This window comes from Setaria viridis, chromosome 1 (assembly GCF_005286985.2).
Source record: "Setaria viridis chromosome 1, Setaria_viridis_v4.0, whole genome shotgun sequence".
Lineage (NCBI taxonomy): Eukaryota > Viridiplantae > Streptophyta > Magnoliopsida > Poales > Poaceae > Setaria > Setaria viridis.
The window spans coordinates 9,558,395-9,581,189 of NC_048263.2; the positions used below are offsets into that span (position 1 = coordinate 9,558,395).

The 22,795-nt window shown below is 46.1% G+C and overlaps 5 protein-coding genes across 6 annotated transcripts; 2 read left to right on the plus strand and 3 right to left on the minus strand.

Annotated features, from left to right (window-relative positions):
* Positions 1-625: 625 nt before the first annotated feature.
* LOC117841386 (pentatricopeptide repeat-containing protein At2g17033) lies at positions 626-10,016 on the plus strand. Its single transcript, XM_034721739.2, has 2 exons — positions 626-948; positions 7,637-10,016. The coding sequence occupies exons 1-2, from the start codon at positions 673-675 to the stop codon at positions 8,792-8,794; spliced, it is 1,434 nt and encodes a 477-aa protein (XP_034577630.1). The 5' UTR covers positions 626-672; the 3' UTR covers positions 8,795-10,016.
* Positions 4,995-7,345, minus strand: LOC140222214 (uncharacterized). The gene is made up of 3 exons (XM_072292402.1): positions 7,121-7,345; positions 5,370-6,233; positions 4,995-5,262 (listed from the first exon to the last, which is right to left on the minus strand). The coding sequence occupies exons 1-3, from the start codon at positions 7,158-7,160 to the stop codon at positions 5,216-5,218; spliced, it is 951 nt and encodes a 316-aa protein (XP_072148503.1). The 5' UTR covers positions 7,161-7,345; the 3' UTR covers positions 4,995-5,215.
* LOC117841387 (GDSL esterase/lipase At5g55050) lies at positions 8,703-11,477 on the minus strand. 2 transcript variants are annotated; one of them, XM_034721741.2, is made up of 5 exons: positions 10,876-11,477; positions 10,477-10,643; positions 9,606-9,839; positions 9,233-9,482; positions 8,703-9,107 (listed from the first exon to the last, which is right to left on the minus strand). In XM_034721741.2, exons 1-5 carry the CDS (start codon positions 11,129-11,131, stop codon positions 8,887-8,889), a joined length of 1,128 nt encoding a protein of 375 aa, XP_034577632.1. In that variant the 5' UTR covers positions 11,132-11,477; the 3' UTR covers positions 8,703-8,886. The 2 variants fall into 2 exon arrangements, with proteins under 2 accessions (XP_034577632.1, XP_034577631.1); XM_034721740.2 differs by having other exon boundaries at positions 9,233-9,839.
* A 153-nt stretch (positions 11,478-11,630) lies between these two features.
* LOC117841388 (choline/ethanolaminephosphotransferase 1) lies at positions 11,631-17,730 on the minus strand. Its single transcript, XM_034721742.2, has 18 exons — positions 17,398-17,730; positions 16,471-16,480; positions 16,328-16,378; positions 16,096-16,173; positions 15,763-15,838; positions 15,658-15,680; positions 15,474-15,574; positions 14,944-15,038; positions 14,328-14,396; positions 14,062-14,131; positions 13,476-13,539; positions 13,349-13,389; positions 13,124-13,208; positions 12,836-12,898; positions 12,668-12,726; positions 12,531-12,583; positions 12,132-12,204; positions 11,631-12,049 (listed from the first exon to the last, which is right to left on the minus strand). Exons 1-18 carry the CDS (start codon positions 17,532-17,534, stop codon positions 12,028-12,030), a joined length of 1,170 nt encoding a protein of 389 aa, XP_034577633.1. The 5' UTR covers positions 17,535-17,730; the 3' UTR covers positions 11,631-12,027.
* A 602-nt stretch (positions 17,731-18,332) lies between these two features.
* Positions 18,333-20,000, plus strand: LOC117836944 (uncharacterized). Its single transcript, XM_034716506.2, has one exon. It carries the CDS (start codon positions 18,466-18,468, stop codon positions 19,630-19,632), a length of 1,167 nt encoding a protein of 388 aa, XP_034572397.1. The 5' UTR covers positions 18,333-18,465; the 3' UTR covers positions 19,633-20,000.
* Positions 20,001-22,795: the final 2,795 nt, after the last annotated feature.

Below are 22,795 nucleotides of genomic sequence, written 5' to 3' on the forward strand. Positions count from 1 at the left end.
GCGCGGGGTGCCGCGCGCGGCTGGGTTAATTCCGACGAGTGCGTGGCGGAGGCGATGGAGGCGTTGGAAGACGCGGGTGGACGTGTCCACTGCCTAGCCAAGCGGCGTTCATGCCGGCTCGGGCAGTCGGGCTCGCACGACGATCGGCGGCGGCGAGTATCGTCTCCTGCTTCTGGCACTGATACTGGTACTGCTAGCTGCTTAAACAAAAATGAAATACACGATAAATAAATTGGCAAATCCACGATAGATGTAAAACAGTAAGTAGAAAATTTTGGACCTATTCAATTTCCCCCCCACATTTCAACTGTAAGTAGAAAATCAGTGGCAAATATAAGCATTATTTTGGACAAAGAATCATCTAAAAATGTGCCGGTTGCCATCGCTTTCAGTTTCAGCTTACATGTTATATTTCCCTGCAATTTTAATGTACCCGAATTTAAAAATCAGAGTGTTTAAACATATCTTATACTTGTACTTGAGTATTTTTTTTCGAGAATATGTACTTGAGTGTTTAGAAATCAGAGTATTTGACCATTTGTAAAACATATTTAATTTGACCAGATATTCGTATGTAGGGCCTGTGCTGATATACGATAAGGCATCGTCATCTCATCCGATTCCAAGACACAGGACAGCTCTGAGCTCTGCTCCGCCACCGTCCAACCAGCAATGCCAGCGGTGGCGTCCCTATCGACACCGGCGCCGGCCGCGGCTGCGCGGCGCCGGAGGTTCTCCCCCGCGGCTTCGGCGTCGCTGCGCCGGGTCGCGTCGGGCGGGGGCTCCAGCTGGCGCAGCGAGCGGCGGCTCATGTCGGAGCTGGAGCGCACGGTCACGGCGGGCGCGGCCGAGCGCGTCATCCGCAGCTACGTCGGCACCAAGTCGGAGCGCGCCGCCCTCGCCGCGCTCTCCAGGCTCCTCATGGACTCCGACCCCCTCGCCATCCCGGTGCGCCCCGCGTCCTCTCTCTGAGCTAATAAGAACCTCTGCATCCTGCTCGCACATCTCTCGTTGGGGGAAAGCCGTGTGAATCTAGCCGTGCCAAGAAAGCTTCTTGATTCTTTCCCCTGCATTGTTTGGTGACAACTGACATGTCTGTAGAAAGTTGATGCATTCCTGTCCTTGAAAGTAGCATCACAATCTATGAGCAACCGATTCAACTTTCACTAGTTATTACCTCTGAATTCCAACGTCTTTATGGCTAGCCGTACCAAGGCAGCGTCTTGATTCTTTCCCCTGCATAATTTGGTGACTTGTGTGCAGAAAGTTGATGCCTGTCCTGTCCTTGAAGTAGCATCATAATCTATGAGCAACCAATTCAACTTTTGGTAGCTATTAGCTCTGAATTCCAGCTACTGTATGTTAGGGCCTAGCCTAGGATCACTGGAGCACATCTAGTCGGGTTCGAGAGAGACATGAGTGGACAAGGAGTTCCTGGTGAGTGCGTAGTGTGAGAGTGAGAGAGATTGGGGTACCTTCACCCCTAGGGGTGGGAGCAGCAGAGCTGCTGGCCATCGCGGGTTCTGTTGACGGAGTCTGCGCAAGGCAGCGACGCGCAGTGCCGACTCCGGTCGGCGGTGAGGTGGCGGTGGTGCTTCCCGCCGCTACTGCGCAACCTAGATCGGTAGGTATGTCGGTGGGGCGGCTGACTACGGCGAACCTCGTGAGCCGAGCCGGGTCCCCCACCCTGTTTATATAGCGCAGCGCGACAGGGGCCCACTACCCATTGATAGGGTAAGCGCCCCCGATCAGGGCGCAGATCAAGGTCCTGATTGGCCCAAAGGCCAATCGGGAAAGAGATCAATCTAACATTCTCCCCCTTGATCTCATCATTTACTTTTAGCTTTATACTTTTCACTTTTATTCGTTTCATCATAGATTAATATGTAGAGCATGTTTCGTCGTCACAGCTTGATTGCCGATAGAATCAACAGCTACAACACACCTCTCTATTTTGAAACAATTCTGTTTCTTTTGGGCCTTATCCAATCCAGGAATTATAGGCTTTCCCTTAAACCCATGCCGGCTAAGTGTTCCCTGAACACATTGGGAGGTAAGCCTTTCGTGAGCGGATCCGCAAGCATATCTTTTGTTCTAATATGCTCGAGACTTATAGTGTGATCCTGGATTCTGTCTTTCACAACGTAAAACTTTATCTCAATGGCTTTGGAAGCATTGCTTGATTTGTTGTTGTGAGCGTAGAATACTACTGGTTCATTGTCGCAGTACATCTTTAGTGGTCTGTGAATACAGTCAACCACTCTTAATCCGGGTATAAATTTCTTTAGCCACATTGCCTGCCCCGTGGCCTCATGACATGCTATGAATTCTGCATGCATCGTTGATGACGCAATTACTTTCTGTTTCGAGCTTCTCCATGAGATAGCTCCTCCTGCGAGAGTGAATACGTATCCAGACGTGGATTTTCTATCATCTTTGTCTCCCGCAAAGTCTGCATCTGAATACCCTTTTATCTCTAGGGAATCAGATCTCTTATATGTAAGCATGAGTTCTTTCGTGCCTTGCGCGTAGCGCAACGCCTTCTTTACCATTTTCCAGTGTTCTATGCCTGGATTACTTTGATATCTACCGAGAACCCTGGTGACAAAAGCTAAGTCAGGGCGAGTGCACACTTGGGCATACTGTAAGCTTCCGACAGCTGAAGCATATGGAACCGCTTTCATTTGATCGATCTCGTACTGGTTCCTGGGACATTGAAAATTCCCAAAACTGTCGCCCTTGACTATAGGAGTAGGTGTGGCTTTACTCGCATGCATATTGTACTTCTTTAGAACCTTTTCTAAATATGCCTTTTGCGATAACCCTAGAACCCCATTCAATCTATCTCGGTGAATTTCTATGCCCAAAACATATGTTGCTTCACCAAGGTCCTTCATATCGAAGTTTGAGGACAAGAACTTCTTTGTCTCTTGCAGAAGACTGATATCACTGCTTGCAAGCAAAATATCATCCACATACAGGATTAGGAAAATGTATTTCCCATTTTTGAACTTTGCATAGACACAATTGTCCTCTATATTCTCTTGAAACCCAAATTTCTTTATTATATCATTAAACTTTAGATACCACTGTCTAGAGGCTTGCTTTAATCCGTAAATGGATTTCTTTAGACGACATCCCATATTCTCTTTGTCTTCCATGACAAAACCCTTTGGTTGTTTCATGTAGACGTTTTCTTCTAAATCCCCATTTAGAAATGTCGTCTTTACATCCATCTGATGTAACTCTAAATCAAAATGTGCAACTAGCGCCATTATGATTCTGAAGGAGTCTTTACATGAGACAGGAGAAAAAGTCTCATTATAATCTATTCCTTCTCTTTGTGTAAAACCTTTTGCCACAAGTCTCGCCTTATACCTTTCTATGTTCCCTTTGGAGTCACGTTTAGTCTTGTAGACCCATTTACAGCCTACTGTTTTTAGCTCCTTTAGGAATCTCCTCAAGTTCCCAAACATTGTTGGAACTCATCGATTTCATCTCATCTTCCATGGCCTCTAGCCACTTCGATGAGTGAACACTTTTCATGGCTTCTTCATATGAAGTGGGATCACCTTCTATATGAACTTCTTCTGTGTTATAAACTTTATAACAATCAGGGATGGCTGATTTTCTGACCCTTTGAGACCTTCTAGGCCCCTCACTTTCAGGCATATTCTGTGCCTCTGCTTGTGGCACACTATTCTGAGGTGGCTGCTGTAACTCTTCCTCGTGTGCAATGATGGGTTCGGTTGGCTCCTGAAGGACATGTTCCAAAACTTCACTCATCGTTTCCACGGGTGGAATCACAGTAGGTGCTTGCACCACAATATCAGGGACTGTAGCGGGTGCTTGCACCACGACCTCAGGAACTATCGGTGCGGGAATAATAGGTAGTGAGAAGTATGGTTCCTGAATCATCGGATTAGGTGCACACACCCGCTTCTCCTCAAGATCAATTTCTCGAGCTACCATGCTCCCCCTCACCATCTCATCCTCTAAGAAAATCGCCTGTCTCGTTTCTACAAACTTTGTGAATCTGTCTGGACAGTAGAAACGAAAACCCTTTGATTTTTCCGGGTAGCCAATGAAGTGGCAACTTACTGTTTTGGGATCTAGTTTCCCGATGTTTGGGTTAAACACTTTGGCCTCAGCTGGGCTCCCCCACACACGTAAGTGGTTTAGTGAGGGTACTCTTCCTGTCCATAGTTCGTACGGTGTTTTGGGCACCGACTTACCTGGTACTCTATTAAGAATGTGAATGGCAGTCTTCAGCGCCTCTATCCACAGTCCCAATGGTAAGGTGGAATAGCTCATCATGCTGCGCACCATATCCATCAGTGTATGGTTACGCCTTTCAGCTACTCCATTTTGCTGAGGTTCGCCCGGCATTGAATACTGGGCTACTATGCCATTTTCCTGCAAGAACCTTGCAAAAGGTCCAGGAACTTGGCCGAATGGGGTATGCCGACCATAGTACTCCCCCCCACGGTCGGATCTTACTATTTTGATTCTTTTGTTATGCTGATTTTCAACTTCAGATTTAAATATCTTAAATTTATCCAACGCTTCTGATCTTTCTTTGATAGGATAAATATAACCGTAACGGGAGTAATCATCTGTGAATGTTATGAACAAGTCATAGCCATCCACACTTTTCACAGGAAAAGGTCCACAAATATCAGTGTGGATTATCTCTAAAATTCCTGTGCTACGTTTAGCGCCTTTTTTAATTTGCTTTACAAATTTTCCTTTAATGCAATCAACGCATTGTTCTAAGTCTGAGAACTCTAATTGAGGAAGAATTTCATTCTTAACTAGTCTTTCTATTCTCCCCCTCGAAATATGGCCTAAACGACAGTGCCATAATTTCGACGATATTTCATGAGTTCTCTTTCTTTTCTTTGTTTCTGTCTCTGACGAGGATACATTCATATTCACATCACACACAGAATTAACTTTTTCACGCAATGATAATAAATATAACTCATTGTGAAGGATGGCAACACCAACACATGCATTATCGAACCAAATGGCACACTTTCCATTACCAAAATGACATTCATAACCATCATGGTCCAAACGTGAAATACTTATTAAGTTTCTGTGTAATGAGGGAACATAAAGCACATCTTTAAGTACAAGCATGAAACCATCAACTAGCTCTAAAGAGACATCGCCAACAGCTTCAACTTCTGCTTGGACTCCATTTGCGACTTCAACGCATCTTTCGCTTCTTTGCGTAGTCCTCGTCGAATGGAATCCCTGTAAAGAATTTGCAACATGAACAGTTGCACCTGAGTCAATCCACCAAGTAGATTTCGAATACTGTGTATACAAGGATTCATTTACAAAAGAAATAGTATTCTCACCTCTTTTTGCCATTATTGACTTTAACCAGTCGGGGCAGTCTTTCTTGAAGTGCCCCTTTTTCTTGCAATGTAGACATTGATCTTTGTCTACTGGGAGAAGCTTTTGGTGATTCTGTTGCATAGGAGCTTTTCCACGTGCCTTGAAAGAGGGGTTAGCAATCTTTTTCCTGTTATCCTTAACATAGTGTAATGAGCCACCATGTGAGGATCTAAGTCTGTCCTCTTCCTGCACGCACATGGCGATCATTTTCTCCATGTCCCACTGTTCTGGCTGCATGTTGTAATTGACAACAAAAGTGTCAAACTCTTTAGGCAGAGAAGCAAAAACCAAATGCATAATGTGCCCAGGCTTGAGCTCAAGATCCATAGGCTTCAGCTGTGCTGCCAAGTTATACATCCTCATGATGTGATCTCTTATGCCAGTCCCTCCGCCATTGTACCTCTCTGTGGCCAGCTGCTTGAACAGCTGAGTAGCATATATCTTTGAGGAACCAGTGAACTGATTCCTTATCTTGTCGAGGTACTCTGAAACGGAGTCACACTCTGCGATCGAGCCCAAGATGGCAGGCTCAATCGTATTCTTTACCAAAGCCATACATTTCTTGTTGGCAGTGGTCCACTGTTTGTTTTCAAGGGTGTATGCCAACTCCAGTGGAGCATAGTCCCTTTCCTTTTGCTGCCATGCAGCATCATCATCACCATCAGCCCTCACTGGCTTCTGTGGAGCTTGTGGCTGCGGTGTGGTCAGCACCCAGTCAACTTCTCCACAAACGAAGGAGAACTCAATCTTCTTCCTCCATTCTGTGTAGTTGTTGCCTTTGAGAATGGGTATCTCTTTGAGACACGCCATTAAGTTGAATGATCCTGAAATTCACAATCCATAAGTGAGATCATAACGACAATTGCATGATTCATTTCCAACGTTGGTCAAAAAATAAAACATACAACTGTTGATGCAATTTAAAACTATATCACCGTTGGGCAGAAATAGAAATAAAAGCATCAAAATAACTTTTTAAATCATGATACAGTTATTAACAACGTTGGTCAGAAAATAACAGCACCATGATCTAATTAACTTTATCATGCTCTCACATAAATTTAATTATCCCGTTGGTTCAAAATTAAATTTAAATGGAGCAATAAAAATGACTTTTGCAGCGGAAACTGTGAAATAAATCTATTTTCAGAAGCAAGACACTGTACAAAACTTTATTAATCTCTAATACAAATTATCCCGTTGGTTCAAATTAGATTAGAGACTAAAACTGTGTAAAAACTATTAATTAAATGCTTCTGAAAATAGAAAAAACAAAATACCAGGAGTTACTGTGCAAATCGCGAAAACCGGCCCACGCGCGAAAACGGCCCACAGCCCGTTCCCGCGCGCGGCCCGCTCGCGCGACGCCGGCGGCCTAACGCGGCGCAACCGGCCCGCTTAGGCGCTACGCAGGCGGCCCATTAACGCGCTGCGTAGCCAGCCCACGAAAATGGCCCGCTAAAAACCGGCTCGTCGCCGGCCTAGCGCGCGGCGCGCGGCGCGCGGCTGCAGGCCGCAACCTGGGCCTGGGCCGTCTCTTCTCGATCTATTGCTTTTCCCGATCTAGAATAGCTTCTAGGAGGTGTCTGATACCATTGTTAGGGCCTAGCCTAGGATCACTGGAGCACATCTAGTCGGGTTCGAGAGAGACATGAGTGGACAAGGAGTTCCTGGTGAGTGCGTAGTGTGAGAGTGAGAGAGATTGGGGTACCTTCACCCCTAGGGGTGGGAGCAGCAGAGCTGCTGGCCATCGCGGGTTCTGTTGACGGAGTCTGCGCAAGGCAGCGACGCGCAGTGCCGACTCCGGTCGGCGGTGAGGTGGCGGTGGTGCTTCCCGCCGCTACTGCGCAACCTAGATCGGTAGGTATGTCGGTGGGGCGGCTGGCTACGGCGAACCTCGTGAGCCGAGCCGGGTCCCCCACCCTGTTTATATAGCGCAGCGCGACAGGGGCCCACTACCCATTGATAGGGTAAGCGCCCCCGATCAGGGCGCAGATCAAGGTCCTGATTGGCCTTTGGGCCAATCGGGAAAGAGATCAATCTAACACTGTAGTGTCTGAGTGCCTTTTTCACCATTTCATGATGAACTGTCATTTCATAATTTGTGCATGTGCATGCCAAGGACATATTGAAAGGTCTAGCCTTGTTGAACTCTAATCTAAAATGGGCTTCGCAGTAAAAATTATCATCTGATTCGTCGAATTTGTTATCTTTATTGTTATCGCAGTTCTATGAGGCAGTCACAATGGCCCGGTGGTTCAAATGGAGCTCTATTCATGCTGCTGCAGTTGCTGCCTTGCTTGAAGTAAATGGAAGCACAGGAGAATCAAGGTCCCTGATCTCTGACTCCATCTCGCAGCACCTCCAGTCCACCGATGAGGTGGCTCTCTTCTACTGTGATCTCATGGCTGCTTTCTCCTCGCGTGGGCTGAAAGATCGGGCAGTGGATTTCTACACTGAGCTACGGTCAATGCCGCTCACCAGGCACAAGACCTACACAGCCATGATAAAATCCTTGTGCCTGATGGGTCTGGCCACTGAGGCTGAGGAAGCGCTTAGGGAGATGGTCTCTCTCGGCTACCAGCCTGAAGCCTTCCAGTTTGGATTGGTCGCGAAATGCTATGGCAAGTCAGGTTCGTTAGTTGAGATGGAGAGGGTTATTGCATCCATGTCAGATGCTGGTATCCGCCTGGGCACTGGCGCAGCGAACATCGTGCTTTCATGCTACAGCTCCTGCCGTGATCATTCCAAGATGCTGGCATGGTTAAAGAAGATGAAAAAACTGCGCATTGTGCCAACTACAAAAGCATACAACTTTGTGCTCAATTCATGTCCCACGCTTGCTTCAGTGGTTCAAGAATTGAATCCTTCACTCCCACTGTCAACGACCGGGTTGGTCAAAAAGCTCAAGTCTGTATCTACACTAGCATCAGAAGCTGAACTGGTGCACGAGCTTCTAGCCTCCTCGTCAGTGTTGGACAAGGCAATGGAGTGGTCTGAAACAGAGGTGAAGCTGAATCTGCATGGATTCAGTACAATTGCTGCCTATGTGTTGATGCTGCAGTGGGTGGATGTGATTAAGGGCCGTACGTTACCGTTGGAGGTGTCTGTTGTGTGTGGCATTGGGAAGCACAGTGATGTCCGAGGTGAACCCAAAGTGCGGGAGCTGGCACAAGAGGTTCTGAGCCGGATGGGGAGCCCCCTTCGGCTATCCACAAGGAACAAAGGGCGTCTTGTGGCAAAGCGAGATAGGGTGACGCGATGGCTTGCCAGCCTTCCAGTGCCTGATGAGGTTTCAGATAAATCACCTGATGCATCGAGCCAACAACCATTTGTATTTACTCTTTTCAGAAAACTTGGACAATTTTTTTCCACCCTCGTGTAGGTTTTCAGATGAATTGCAGAGTAGAATGATAGGAAGTCTACATAAGGTGCTCAAATATGTGTTGGCCTAATCCTTGTTCTGATGCGGGAGTGTTATGCCTCAACTAGCTGCTTGATGCTGATGGGACTGATGAACTGTGCTGGTCCATCATAGAAGGCATGGCCCGCAAACTTGGAAGTAGCCTGAGTAGGGTGCAGAAGGTCCCAGAAGAGGTACTTGCTGCGGTCACTGCAGCAGCTGGAGCTGGGGGTGCACCCTCTCTCAGCATTGAATCTGCCATCACCGCAGCATGCACTCTTCACCTCCTCCAACCCTGCAGGGAAAAAGTGATCAACGCTGCAGAAATACTGGAGAAAGATGCGACAAATCAGTGCTATTACAATGTTCGATGTGTGGGTTTCATATCCAGAATACTCCTGCTCAGTTTTTGCAACTTACCAGCCGCATGGGGTTTTTTAATCAAACTAGAGACAAGCTCATAAGCACTGGCAATGGAGTACTTCATGCCGTGCATTTCTGAGCTGAGATTGCTGAACAGGTCCCTGATTCCATCATTCAGGCTCTTGGCCAACTGATTCAAGGGCTCAACACATTCTCCGGTTGGGTTCTGGCTTCTCAAGTATGGACAGCACCCAATTAGTGGCACATTGATCACCGCGAATTTCCTCGCTCCCAAATTGTACAGTGTCTGCAGAAAAGTAAATATACAGATACAGTTATAGTTGATAAAAGCATCCACTTCGCTCTTGTGCTTAGAGCTCCTGACTTCCATCTTCCGAGTATGATAACGTATGATGACTAGAGTTCTTACTTTGACATGGCTATCATACGTGGAAATCATAGCTTCAGAGAACTGCTGAATGGCGGTGGAGTCTGGTGATCTGTTCTGTAAGAAGAAGTCGAAGGCATCATTCGCCCCAGCGCTTATGAGGAAGATGGATTTTGACAGCAAGGCTGACACTCTGCCAGCACTCAGTCTGGTTGACATCTGGTCTTTAAGGTCTGAGAAGTACTCTATCTGCTGCGTCATGCTGATTGTAGATCCCTGTTGTATTGACCATTTGGAATTTTGGTGTTAGTGGTTTTCTTCGGAGTAATTATGGTACTAGGTAATGTTGATTGTACTAGCAATTTAATTTGTAAGGGAGAAAAATTCTTGACAATCACATATGCGTTTCACCAAATTCATGAGCTGAGTACAAAAGATGCTATTTCGGTTGAACTTTTGTGACCAATCTTTTCATCTTTAGGTAGTAATGAATCACTTGATGTACAGTTACCATTAAAGATTTATGTACCAAAAAGTTCACTTGATGTACAGTTACCATTAAAGATTTATGTACCAAAAAGTGCGTCCAGTCATTACTACCAAAAAGTGTGTCCAGTCATCACACATATAGTGCTTGAAGCGTACCATAAGCCTAAGTTTGCTACGATGTAATAATTTTGGAGGTTGCTACATAACAATGTAAAAGGCTGGAACCTTGTTTGTTCCTTTATCTAAAAAAAATAAGCCTAAAAAAGCTAAAGCCTCCTAGACAGCTAAACCAAGTTAATTGAGATTTTGATTAATCATAAATTATAGCATGATGTCACTTAAGGTATCTGTTGAGGATAAGATCAAGTCTCAAAAAACATAGAATGAACAATGAGAGATGGAACAAATATGCAGGTGGACATACAGTGGAATCAAGAAGGCCAGAGCCTCCAGAAGCAAAGTTAGCTCCGGTAGCGTAGGCTGCTGCAGCTGCCATCGTCATGTTCCTCGTCATCTCACTGCTGCTGTTGGCAGCATTGGCCAAGAGTGAGAGGTATGGCGGTGGGCTCCTGCTGAACCCCATGGCAATGGCTGAAAATTTTTATCACAACAAGAACAAAACGCATCCGTTCAAAATTTCATTCATCGGAGCTTATCTGTCTGTCAGAGAAATGTTGCAGAAATCAGTATCAACCGCTGTAAATTCAACGCACTTTTGCTGCATCAATATTTCTGAACGAAGTTTTAATTTGCTGCATTGTTCTGTGAGCTGTCTTCATGAGCGTTGTAGTTAAGTATTTACAGTGGCCATTGTATTACTCACCGATGAAGTCGACGCCGATGAGACCGTTGCTGAACCTGCCGGTGGGCTTGCCGCCGGGGAAGTCGACGCCGTTGTGGGGGAAGTCGGCCCTGGCGATGCTCCACGGCAGGTAGTCGTTGTTCCCCACGTCGGCCGTGGAGTCGCCGAACACGTACATCGCCGGGACCTTGGCCCCGGCGGCCACACTCGCCGCCTCCGCCGCTATTGCCACAAGAATTGCCGCCGCCGCAGCAGCAGCAGCTTGTCGCACAGCCATGGATGGCCACAGCCGCGGGAGTGGTGTGTCAGTGTGTTGCACGATCCAGCAAGCATGTGGGCATATTTATACGGATGTGATTGCACGAAAAGTTAATTTGCCAGAGGTAAATAGTAAACAAAACTCAACTAACCGAATGAATTGATCATTAGCTGTCACGTTCCGTTTGTGCCAGTAATGGCATTGGCAGTGCGACTCCTCGTAGTTGTTTACCAATTCATTGTGTTCTTTTGGTACTCAACTAGTGAAGTAAGTAGCCCAAGCCCATAAAAATCGAATGCTCTTCTCTGATGCACTGATTTGATTACATTCTTATGAGATGAGGAGAATTCATTTTGAGGACAGGAGAGAACCGAATGCTTGTATTATTCTTCTTTTTGAAAAATCAAACAGTTCTCAATAAACTAACACAGCTGACAAGACACTTGAAATAGGATGGACACACTTGAAGGAAGTGATGCTTCCTTCAACAATACGTCTTACAATCAAACAGCAGTGGTAGTGTGTGATGCTTCTTTTAAGAATATAAGATGGACATTGTTTCAACAATACGTCTTACAGTCGAAATATATCAGAGGCAGCATCTATCAACCAGCTCAATATATCCCACAAAATTCTTGCCGAGCATTACATGAGTACCATGCTCAGGGTAAGATACAACATAATACTACTAAATGTTTCGAAAATACACTTTCTTCTCGTCTGTCTTCCTGTCTGCAAGTTCTTCAAGAAGTGAATTTCAGGGGGGACACCATCCCAATAATGGCAGATGCAAATGTGTGATTTGGGAATCAGCATCCGTGTAATGGAGATAAATAAGAATATGTTCCTTGTCTGGCAGTCACCAGTTGTGATCGATTACGATCCAGGGCAACTCTGATGCTCATGGATGTGCATTATGCCCTTTTCCTAGTGATCCTGTCACAAGCCAAAATATCAACCAATTGAGTGATAAAAATAGGTGGAAAAGAAGATGGTAATGAACTGATGGCTAACAAACCTGAAGCAATGAATCCCAAGTGCATTGGTGATCTCATGAATAACAGATGTGGCAAAATGCACGTACAGTGCCACTGCAAGGATTGAACAAAATAGTGAGATCAGACTGCATGGGCTCGTACAAGGCAAGACGTGCTAAAAAACTACAGCCAATTTCTCATGATTTCTTGTAAGTAGGCAATTTAACAGAATGAATAGCTTTGAGTTACTGATCTAAAGTTTGCAAGCCACCAACCAGTAAAACACCCTTAAATCATGATGAATTAGCGGATTTAATCTTGCATAAATAGAACAGCAAAAAGAAATATTAATTTTTGAGCAACAACAAGATCAAATTAGTACTTTAGCGCACAACTGTAGCTTGTTACTGAAAAGATAAGCTGTGAGAATAATGCGGTACCTGTAAATAAGCAGTACATTAAGAGAACTAGCTGCTCATCAACAAGGGGATTTCTGCAACAATCAATGACCATAAAATCAGTTGAGCCAGGAAACTATTACAAACAAAACAAATGAAAAAGGTAGTCAGACACACACCCATCATCAAGCCGGGCAGTCAGTGCATTAGCAATTGCAAATGGAAAATAAGCAAGGGCCTGTAAAAAGGACAGCACAATTTTTCAGCATGCTAGCATAGGCCTTATGCCCATATATAAGGATGGTGTAAAAGAGAACAAAGAAGGATTTGGCTTTCCAAGAAAGTACCATGCACATCCCTGTTTTCAAACCTTTGGGTTCATCACATAAGTGAGCAAGAATCATTCTTCCCTGTGGAACAATATAAACAGATATCAGGTAATGTCCATATATTTACACTGTACTGCTATATCTCTGAAACAGGGCATTTATTACATCAAAAGGAAAAATGAAGACACGATGCTTTTAAGTCTTAAACATGGAAGTGCCATTTACAAATGAGCAGGTGCACATATAGGCACAGAAATGGACAGATATACAAGGCATTAGTTATAAAAATCAGCATAAAAGCCTTACCACAAGAAAGCCAAATGCAAAACCGGTTCCAATAATTAGCAGATGCGGCTGATTTCTCATGATATCTGAAGGAGATAGGTAGGACCTGCATAAAAATATGATCGTTAAGTGATATACTAGAGGTTTCACCTAGACTGGTAGCTTAGACTGCCAAGCTCAAAGTTCTAGGTAGAGTGATGCATAACTTCATATACATAAAGCAAGGAAAGGTTTCAACAGCCTTACCAGACAAGAACTCCAGCCAAGAGCAAACCAAAAGGAAAGAGCTGACACAAATGAAGAATGCAGAATATCAAATGAAGAAAAGAGAATCACAACAGTAGACTAAAAAAAAGATAAATTTAGAGATTACCATGGCTAGTGCCAACAACATGCTTCCTTTCCTTGCTTCAACGACTTTATACACATTGTGAATGCTGTACAGTTGCAATATTAACTTAGTCGACATTGGTATGTTCAACCGATTCAAAATTATAAAATATGATAAGCTCAAAGATTAAGCAAATAAGGTACTCATTCAACTCAGATATATTGTGCAGAGATATGTATCAGCTTAAAAGAGTATCAATTGCTTCATTAACTTGATCTAGGACTATGCTATTCCATGTATCAGCCCATCTGGTTGTCCAATTTGCAACTGTAACTTCACTATCAATCTCTTTAGCAGATTTACTTCATGGACAAATTTTCAATTAAAGACAAACTATTCCTTTTTTATCAGAAAGATGAATTGATCTTCTTACACATGAAGCAATATAATAAACTACAGATTAAAATATGCTTGTTATTTCTTTGACTTAAATTAATATAACATCTAATGTAATTTTAGAGGGCGTTAAAGAGAATATCAAAGGGTCATATAATATGCAGAAGAACCATATAGAACATCCAGCAGCAGAAAACACCACTAGAAAATAATACATGTATACTGAACTTACTTAGATCCAATTGTTGGGATTACAGCAAAAGCAATCATAAGACCCAGCACGATGTCATAGACAGGGATTTCTGGGAAAAGAGGCAATGAGCAATAAACTTCAGTATAGGAAATGTCATTTTGTCTTGCGACTTCACAATGAAGCTTTCATAGAGTATTAATAGGGGGGAAAACGGAAATAGGTGATATAGATGGCGATAGAATCAAAGAACTTGACGACCATATGATAATATAAATATAAACACAACAAAATGGTAGCATCTATACCAGGAATAAGAGGAACCCAACCCAGTAGGGGCATTGACTTCTGGAAATCCTGTGCCCACCACTCAGCTCCTACAAAAGGAATGATGAACTATTAGTACAGCCATATGGAAGTCCACATGAGTATGTACAGTGAATTAGCAAGGGAACACATTTTTTTTCTAAGTTCCACAGAGACCAGGTAAGCATGAAAATTGACAGTTTAAATCAAATAAGAGCATCTCCGAGAGTGCCTAAAAAATAAAGTCCAAAAAATATAGTTTTGGGACCTTGCCAAAAATTATTGGGAGGAAAAAATACCCCTTACAACCAACAGTTACCAAAAAATTAGTCCCAAAAAGATTCAATTCTTGCCACATCATCCATGTGTGGGGCCAAAACTTTTTTTTTCTAGCTGTGAACAGTAACTGCGGGATTTCTTTTTTCTTGGCCTTTTTTTACCGCGAGTTTTGGGAGCATGGAGAGGAGGGCAAATTTAGCTGTAGATGGAGTATGTATTGGACATGCGGAAAAATTGGAAACTTAAATAGACAACTGTTGGAGCATTCTTTTTCCACATTCATTCCCAAAACTAATTATTGGAATTATATATTGGGCACTCTTGGAGATGCTCTAATACCTGTGAAAAAGGTGAAAATATGGCACAAGTAGATCAGCATAAGGCCTTCAGTTGGTCCATTTACTATAGGAAGAATAAGTGTATTTGTGAAAAAGCTGCACAAAGCAATGAAGTGTGAGATTACAGGATAAAAAAAGAAACCATTGCAACAAAAATTGAAAAGAAAGCATCATAATAAACAACAAAAAGTATGCAAATCTCAGTAGGGCAGTGGGTAGTTCCAATATATCCCTATTTTTAATTACACAAGTGTGTATTCACTTTCCAAAAGCATTAATGCACTTCCCACATGACAAACATATTCATGAACAAGACCAAATCATCCATAATGAACCACTAGAACAAATGTAAGACATCAAGTTTTAAGGTCCATACGGGTGAAAGAAAAATAGAATTTGTTCGGCTTTTGAAAATTAGAAAGCCTCCAGAAGACTTGCAGTCTTGTAAGACATCAATCTACAGAACGACACATTTCGCAAGATTGTAAGAATATAGAACTACGACCACTGGGCAAGAACACAAGAACTCACTGCTCCCAGGTTGCGAAGTAAAATGGGACAGCTGAAATAACCCAAAACCAGAAGGTAGCCTTTCCACACATTGCCGTGCTTCCAAAAGCCAAGGACTCAAACTAATAGATAAAATACAATAATTAGTTCACAACAATTTCAGAATCATTGCACTTGAAAGGAAAAAGTTGACAGGTGGCCTTACAGCACAGGCAAGAGCATCACATCCTGCATGGAATAAAAACTTGTCAGCATCATATGGGCTTTCTTAAAACTAAGTCCACAAACTTAAGTTTAAAGGAGAGATTACCATGGTCAAAAAGCTCGCCTAAAGGACTTGATGAGTTGGTACGCCTTGCTTGTTTTCCATCCACAGCATCAAATGTCTGCATCAATATCATTCCATTTAAACTAAAATAATTGAAAGTTTGACATGATATATTCATAAAAAACATGAAGCTATTAAATCCCAGGAAAAGAGGAAAACCCCATGAGATGTTCAGAAAGATATTCAAATTAATTACAAAACCTAGGTACCATGGTGAACAGATGCCTTGAAATTTAAAAATTGCTACTAGTGCAGACTGACAAATTGGAGTGCTAGCTGAATGACAGACTTATGTTACGCTGCGAAGGAAGTGACCTGATAAAGGAAGAGAAGCAATCCATGAGCAAGGTGAACCCATCTGGGGGGCGCTGTATCTAGATGAGGTGAATATAACTGCAGGTAAAATGGAAACGGTAATAAGGCTCAATGTTACTGGACCATTAGCACTGTAGTACTGTGATCAAGAAGAAAGAGAACTCTCACATATATAAGTCAGAAAAATACAATATCATACGTATTGACAACTTTACTGCCGTAAGATACTTACAAAGCCAAGGAATGCCGATGTCAGTAGAAACATGAAACCTGTCAGCGTAATCTGGAATAAAACGAAGCAAGCGCCAATGTTGTATCAGGATTGCAAAAAAAGCAGCATAGCTCATAGTAGCAGCATGCGAATTGAATTCTCACCATGTTTGGTCTGCAGATCATCCCAACATGGATACCCACAAAAGATAAGAATAAAGAAGGTTAGCACTCAATGCACAAAACTAAGAAAAAGATGCAACTCGATGCGCACGAGCATTAGGTTGAAGATTAGACTGCAGATATGGTATGCTTTATCAAAAGTGGTAAACTTTGCAGCTAATTAGCAAACAGCGGGATAAAATAAAGCGCACAATTTGCAGATATGGTGTGCTTTATCAAGAGTGGTAAACTGCGCAGCTAAACAGCAAACAACGGGATAAAATAAAACGCACAATGTGCATTAAGCTCGCAGGAGACAACTGAATTACAGCAGTAAAATCAAAGAATGGCAAGATTTTAATTGCTTGCTCCTACATAAAGAAAGTAAAGATGTCAGCATTAAAGGCACGGATCGTAATCCTCATGTGCCACATTGAAGGCATGCTTTATAAACTAAGCAGGAACTAATCTATAGAACTTAGAACATATTGAAAACAGTCCTTATCAGCTTTGCAAGGAGGAGCCACTAAGCAAAAGCTGCTGCTTTCTCAGTGTATGCAGCGCCCTGCAAGATGGTATCCAAAGCTAAAGATGATTCCTCATGCTATGCTAAAGCTCGGGACTCCGCATTACAGAAGATTAGGAGCAGCTAAGCTCAAATTACCCAGATCACAAGCATGCCATGCCATGCCGCACAAGCAAATGATTCAGAACCAGATCGCGCTAGTAGCCAATGGAAAACAGGCTGGCGAGATGGTGGAGGCAGAGACACTCTGGGTACGAAAACAATTGTAGCTTATCCTTACAGAGGCAGTCGCTCGCATCGCGCATTTAGCACGGGAGAGAGCTCGAGGTTGACGTCGACGGAAGCAGGAACGGGGAGAGGAGAGGAGAGGAGGGATGTAGCCAGGTGGGGATGGCGGTGCTTACGGGAACCATAGCGGGAAGATGTTGACGAATCGGGACCAGAAGGGCTGGAGGATGTACTTGGCGACGAGCGAGTGGTCGACGCCGCTGTACTTGTAGCGGCGCAGCGTGGCGACGCCGTGGTGGCCAATGTAACCCATCTCCCTCTCCCTCTCCCTTGGAAGCGCGCTGCCGCAATCCCCAAATCCGAATCCGCAGCCGGGAGGGAGGGATGAGGCGGCGGATGGGGGGAGGGAATGAGCAGAGGGAGGGCGCGTGGGGAGGAGGAATTTATGCCGGGAGCGAGCCGCGATGCGATTGGGGGAGGACGGAATTTTCAATGAGGCATGGGTGGGGTGGGGGGGGGGGGGGGGGGGGGGGGTGGCCGCCGGCGCCGGGACGACGACGAAAGGAAACGAAGGGTGGGGAGCGGAATGGAGCCGCGCGCTTTTGCGATCTGGTCCCTCCGCATCTACGGTATTCCTGTCGGGTGGCGCCAGTCAGTCAATCACGTGCGGGCGTGTGGCTTCGATCCAATTCCAAATTTTTTTTATAGAAAATTGAAAGAATATGAGAAAAGTAGGGCAAGTCCAGCGCAAACCTAATATTTATCACAGCAAGTTAACAAAGATTTTTTTAAAAGGAAATTTGAAAGGAAACATATAGTATGAGTGAGAATTTTGGCAGGCATGTCTGGTGATTTACGAGCAGAGGAACAATCGCCGGGGACCACGGGAATAGAATCGCGGAAAGTGGAGGGGGACTGAAGCGAGGGCCAGCTATGAGCTATCTGCGGCTGTGCAAGTGGGCCCGGCGCCGTCAGTGAGCCGGCGAGCTGCCGTCGCGTGAACGGCGGGCCACTCGCCGTTGTCGTCGCCGGTTGGGTCGGGGCAGTCTCCACGGACAGGCCCACAACTCTTTTCTTGGGCTCAAACCGGCCTTCCGCTTTGCTACACGCCCAGCCCACAACACAACTCGTCTGTCGTCTCCTCCATTCCATTCCACTGCGGCTGGCTCCGCACGCCTCCACGCCGCCGCCCAAACCTACTGGTCGCCGCCGCTACCCGCGAATAGGTAGGAGGCAGGCGGAGGATGGGGAAGGTGCCGCACGCCATGCGCGCCGCCGCCAGGCTCCCCGTCGCCCTCGTCCCAAAGTCCAAACCCCACGCCGCCTCCTCCTCCGCGCCGCCGCCGGCTCCCCCGCCCGCGCGTCGCCCCGCCAACACTGCCAAACCCCACCGCAAGCCCCACAAGGGCCCCAAACCCCCGGGATCCCTTGCCCCCGCTGACGCCAACGACGCGGCCCCGGCAGTGCAGGATGAGCGGAAGCCCATCAGGACCCCCGCGGACCTCGCCGCCGCCATCCGCGCCACGGCGGACAATGACATCGACGCGGCGGTGGCCCTGGCCCTCAAGGCGCCCCCCGCGGTCCCGCTCCCGACCTACTCCCTCGCGCTCCTCCTCCGCCGCCTCGCCGTCCACCGCTCCGTCGCCGCGGCGCGGGACCTGCTCAACAAGCTCCACCCGTCCCCGTCCCCGCCCGACCCCTCGTCCTCCTCGACGGCCCCGCGCGGGGCGCTGCTCGCGCTCGCCGACGCCGTCTGCCACCGCGGCGACCCGCGCGAGATCTCCCGCCTCCTCCCGGTGCTCGCCGACCACGGCGTCCGCGCCGACGCGCACCTCTACAACGCCCTCATGAAGGCGCACGTCGCGGCCTCCGACACGGCCGGCCTCCTCGCCGTGCTCCGGCGGATGAAGGCCGACGGCGTCGAGCCCGACCTCGTCACCTACAACACGCTCGTCTACGGGCTCGCGCGCGGGGGGATGGTCGCCAAGGCCAGGACATTCCTCGACACCATGGCCGCGCAGGGGCACTTCCCTGACGTCATCACCTACACCTCGCTCATGAACGGGATGTGCGTCAAGGGTGATGCGCTTGGGGCGCTTAAATTGCTTGATGAGATGGAAGCCAAGGGGTGTGAGCCCAATGAGCGCACCTACAACACGCTGCTCATGGGGCTCTGCAAGAACAAGAAGCTGGACAAGGCCGTTGAGGTGTACAAGTCCATGGTACAGGCTGGGATGAAGATGGAGGCGCCGGCGTATGCCACCTTTGTCAGGGTGTTGTGTCGATCGGGGAGCGTTGCCGATGCTTATGAGGTGTTTGATTATGCCATTGAGACCAAGAGTTTCACAGAGGTCACGGCATATACTGAGCTAGAGAACTCGCTCAAGTGGCTGCGCAAGATGAAGTCATGACTGAATTTGGAAGGAGAGTATCTGGAAATGAGAGGTGGCAGTTTCTTTGCTGCTGGTACTTGGTTTCTTCATTTAGTGAAACATTGTCAGGCTGATACAATGAATATCTACGAATGCATTTGGATTCAGGCTATATTTTTGGGGACTGATCATGTTGTTTCTTGCTCATCCGAAATGTAAGGATGGGATGTCCAGAAAAAAAAATTGCACCTTGAGTCATTTAGAGGTAGAGATGGCACAAGCTTTAGTCATGTATGCCTTTGCTTGCTATGGTCATGTAGTGGGTAGCACCTTGATGTAAACAAACATGTATTATGTTTATCCTCTGGGAAATGTTTTACATAAACACAGAAGTTATGTTCTTCCTATGAGGAATGATTTCTTTTCAATGATTACCGTGAAAAGTACAAGGTAAGAAACTGTTGTAATGTCTATTGGAGCTGCTGCTGTAAATATGTCTATTGGATCTGGATAAATTAACTCCAAGGCAGTACCTGATAATAAGATGTAGCACTTTTACCTGTTTCATGGTGTCCCCTTGGGTACAATCATGCAAAATTACAAGGCTGGGTTGATATTGATGTCTTGATTTTCCTGCAGCATCCAGCAAGTGTACCTGGGAATCAGAGGCAAGTGTAGTTTTGGTCCATGATCACTTACTTACCATTCCCTGCCAATAATATCTTTTATTTCCTGGAAGTAATCTTCACCAACCTATTAGGATCTGTCATCTTCCCCACCTAGTAATGAATTGTCATTCAGTATGTTTTGAGTCACTTCTGTGATGACCTTAGCAATTCCCATCAGCTCCCATTGGCAAAGGACTACCATGGCTTGAAGGGCTCGTAGGGAGATGATGACTAATTTCCTATGAACTGTCACGCCTTTTTGTATGACTGTCTGGTTCAACAGCATATCTGCAACTCATGCTACAGTTTTCTGCTTTGTGCTTCAACACTTGGCTAGCTGTTTGGGCGCAGATGTCTACATGGACAGGATGTGCAAGCTTATCCCCGAATACCTGGGGAGGACATGACTCCATCCATAGTTGGTGGACAGCTCTGGGGCCGCTAACACGGCACATAAAAAAAGGCTTACGGAGCCTTATTATTCTGGTCCTATGGGAGATTTGGACAGAAAGAAACACAGAACTTTCAAATATAAAGAGCAAACAGAGCAGCGGGTATGCGAGAAGATTAAAGACCAAGTAGCTATATGGATGCAGCGGGAGCTAAGCATTTAGCGGCTTTCGTTTTAGCGGTGTGATTTTTATAGTTGCATGTATAGTATACTAGTGGAGTCTCCGTATTTCTCCACAAGGATGTAAAGTGTGTACAGTGTACAGTTTTTGTACAACGTCCATCGGGCATCCCTCTTTTTTAATATTGCAGCAGCTCTCTTGTTGGCTCATTTCAAAAAAAAAACACTTGGCTACCCACCTTTGCAGATAATCAATCAACCAGTGGATAAAACTATAGAAGAGCACAAGGCTGATCATACACATTGCAGATTTGAACTGTTCATTGATACTGAACAATGACCATATGCTCTATAGTGCTGGTTCATCTTCGGGAAGAGTTTGGGATCTCTTGCTATGGAAGGGGCTCGCTCTACCTGAAAGCACTACCAGTGTGGCTTGGTCACCGGAGGATCTTCAGATTTGCTGTGCCTGTCTGAATATCCATCTACAAAATGTACTTGGGAGGTTCATATGCTATGTTATTGTGTATTCTTCTGTGGTAAAAAGGAATTCAGAATTTTGTTCTCCCGGTAACGGCTTGTGATTTTGATGGATTGTTGTGTGGAGAATCAGCTTTGAGCCTTCTTTGAGCTGTGCGTCGAGCATCAGAAACTAAATGCATACGAATAATACGCTGAATACATCGAGACCGAGGAGGGCACCAAGACGATCAGGTAAGATGGTGTCCCAGCACTGACCTCTGCAGCAAGCACAACAGCATGAAGAAAACGGAAGAGAGGAGTACGCCAGCGAAGTATAGGAAGCGGCATCGTGGTGGGTGGACCGGAGTGGTCAGTGACAGTGACAGGGTGTTTGGGCTACAGGGGACACGTATAGCCAATTGCTGCAACAAGTTATATCTGAATGAAACAAAGACATCGAGGCTGGGCGTTCATCTTCCTCCTCAAGGCTACCGAGATCACATCTGTATCTACTATCTACTGATCTGATGGGCGGCAACGGCGTGGTGTCAGGATGGAAGGGAGGACAAAATCACAATTCACAGGGCACAACAGAACCGAATGGAAGTAAAAGCGCAGTCGGTAAGCAGACTGAATCGCAAGTAAGCAGACAGAACCGAATGGAATTAGATGAACACACATGCCACTGCAGTGTGCATCTACTATATATCTTCATAGCTGATCTGAACAATGAAACTGAGCAGGTTTTGTTCAGAAGAAATTTCGAGCATATAATACCATGTCCCCAATTCTTTATCAGGGGTTCCATTTTTATTTGTAGTACGCTATTATGCATTCAGCAGTTCTAGTATCACTGTCATCAAGAAGCAGGAGACGATACTCGTCGCCGCCGACCGTCCCCGCGTGCTGGGCCGCCGTTGACCTGGACGATGCGCTGCGCGAAACTTCATCCGGTGAGCCCTTGCGCCGCCCGTCCAGGAATGCAGCGCCGCCGGCTGCGGAGCTTCGTTGGCAACGCTGCGCGTCCACGCGGTTCGTCGCCATGGTCGTCCGCAGGTTGACGGCGCCGCTTCGCCACCATGAACACGCGCGCATTGGCCGCCGCGAGCAGGGCCACCGAGCACGGGCTGGCCATAACTGGCGCGGTCGGCGCCGGAGCTGGCCGTCGAACGAACCGCGCGGTGGCGATGGCGTCGAGCCGGAACACCCGGCCCCTCGCTGAGGATTGTGACCATCGTGGTGCGCGCGATTCATTGTAATGCATGGACGACTGACATCATGGCTATGTTTTCTGACGCCCGTCCCGTCCGCCATGAAAGACGCATGGATGGAGACGCCTGCAGCCAAGGACAAGAGCGGGGAAAGGATTGCTTCAGGAGGAGATAGAAGCAATAAAGCAAGCTTTCGATCGATGCTGCTGCTGCTGCTTCTGGGACCTTGTACTTGTTTCTGTTGGGCCGCTGGCACTGGCTTTGAACTGAAGAAAGCCAAAGACGCATGT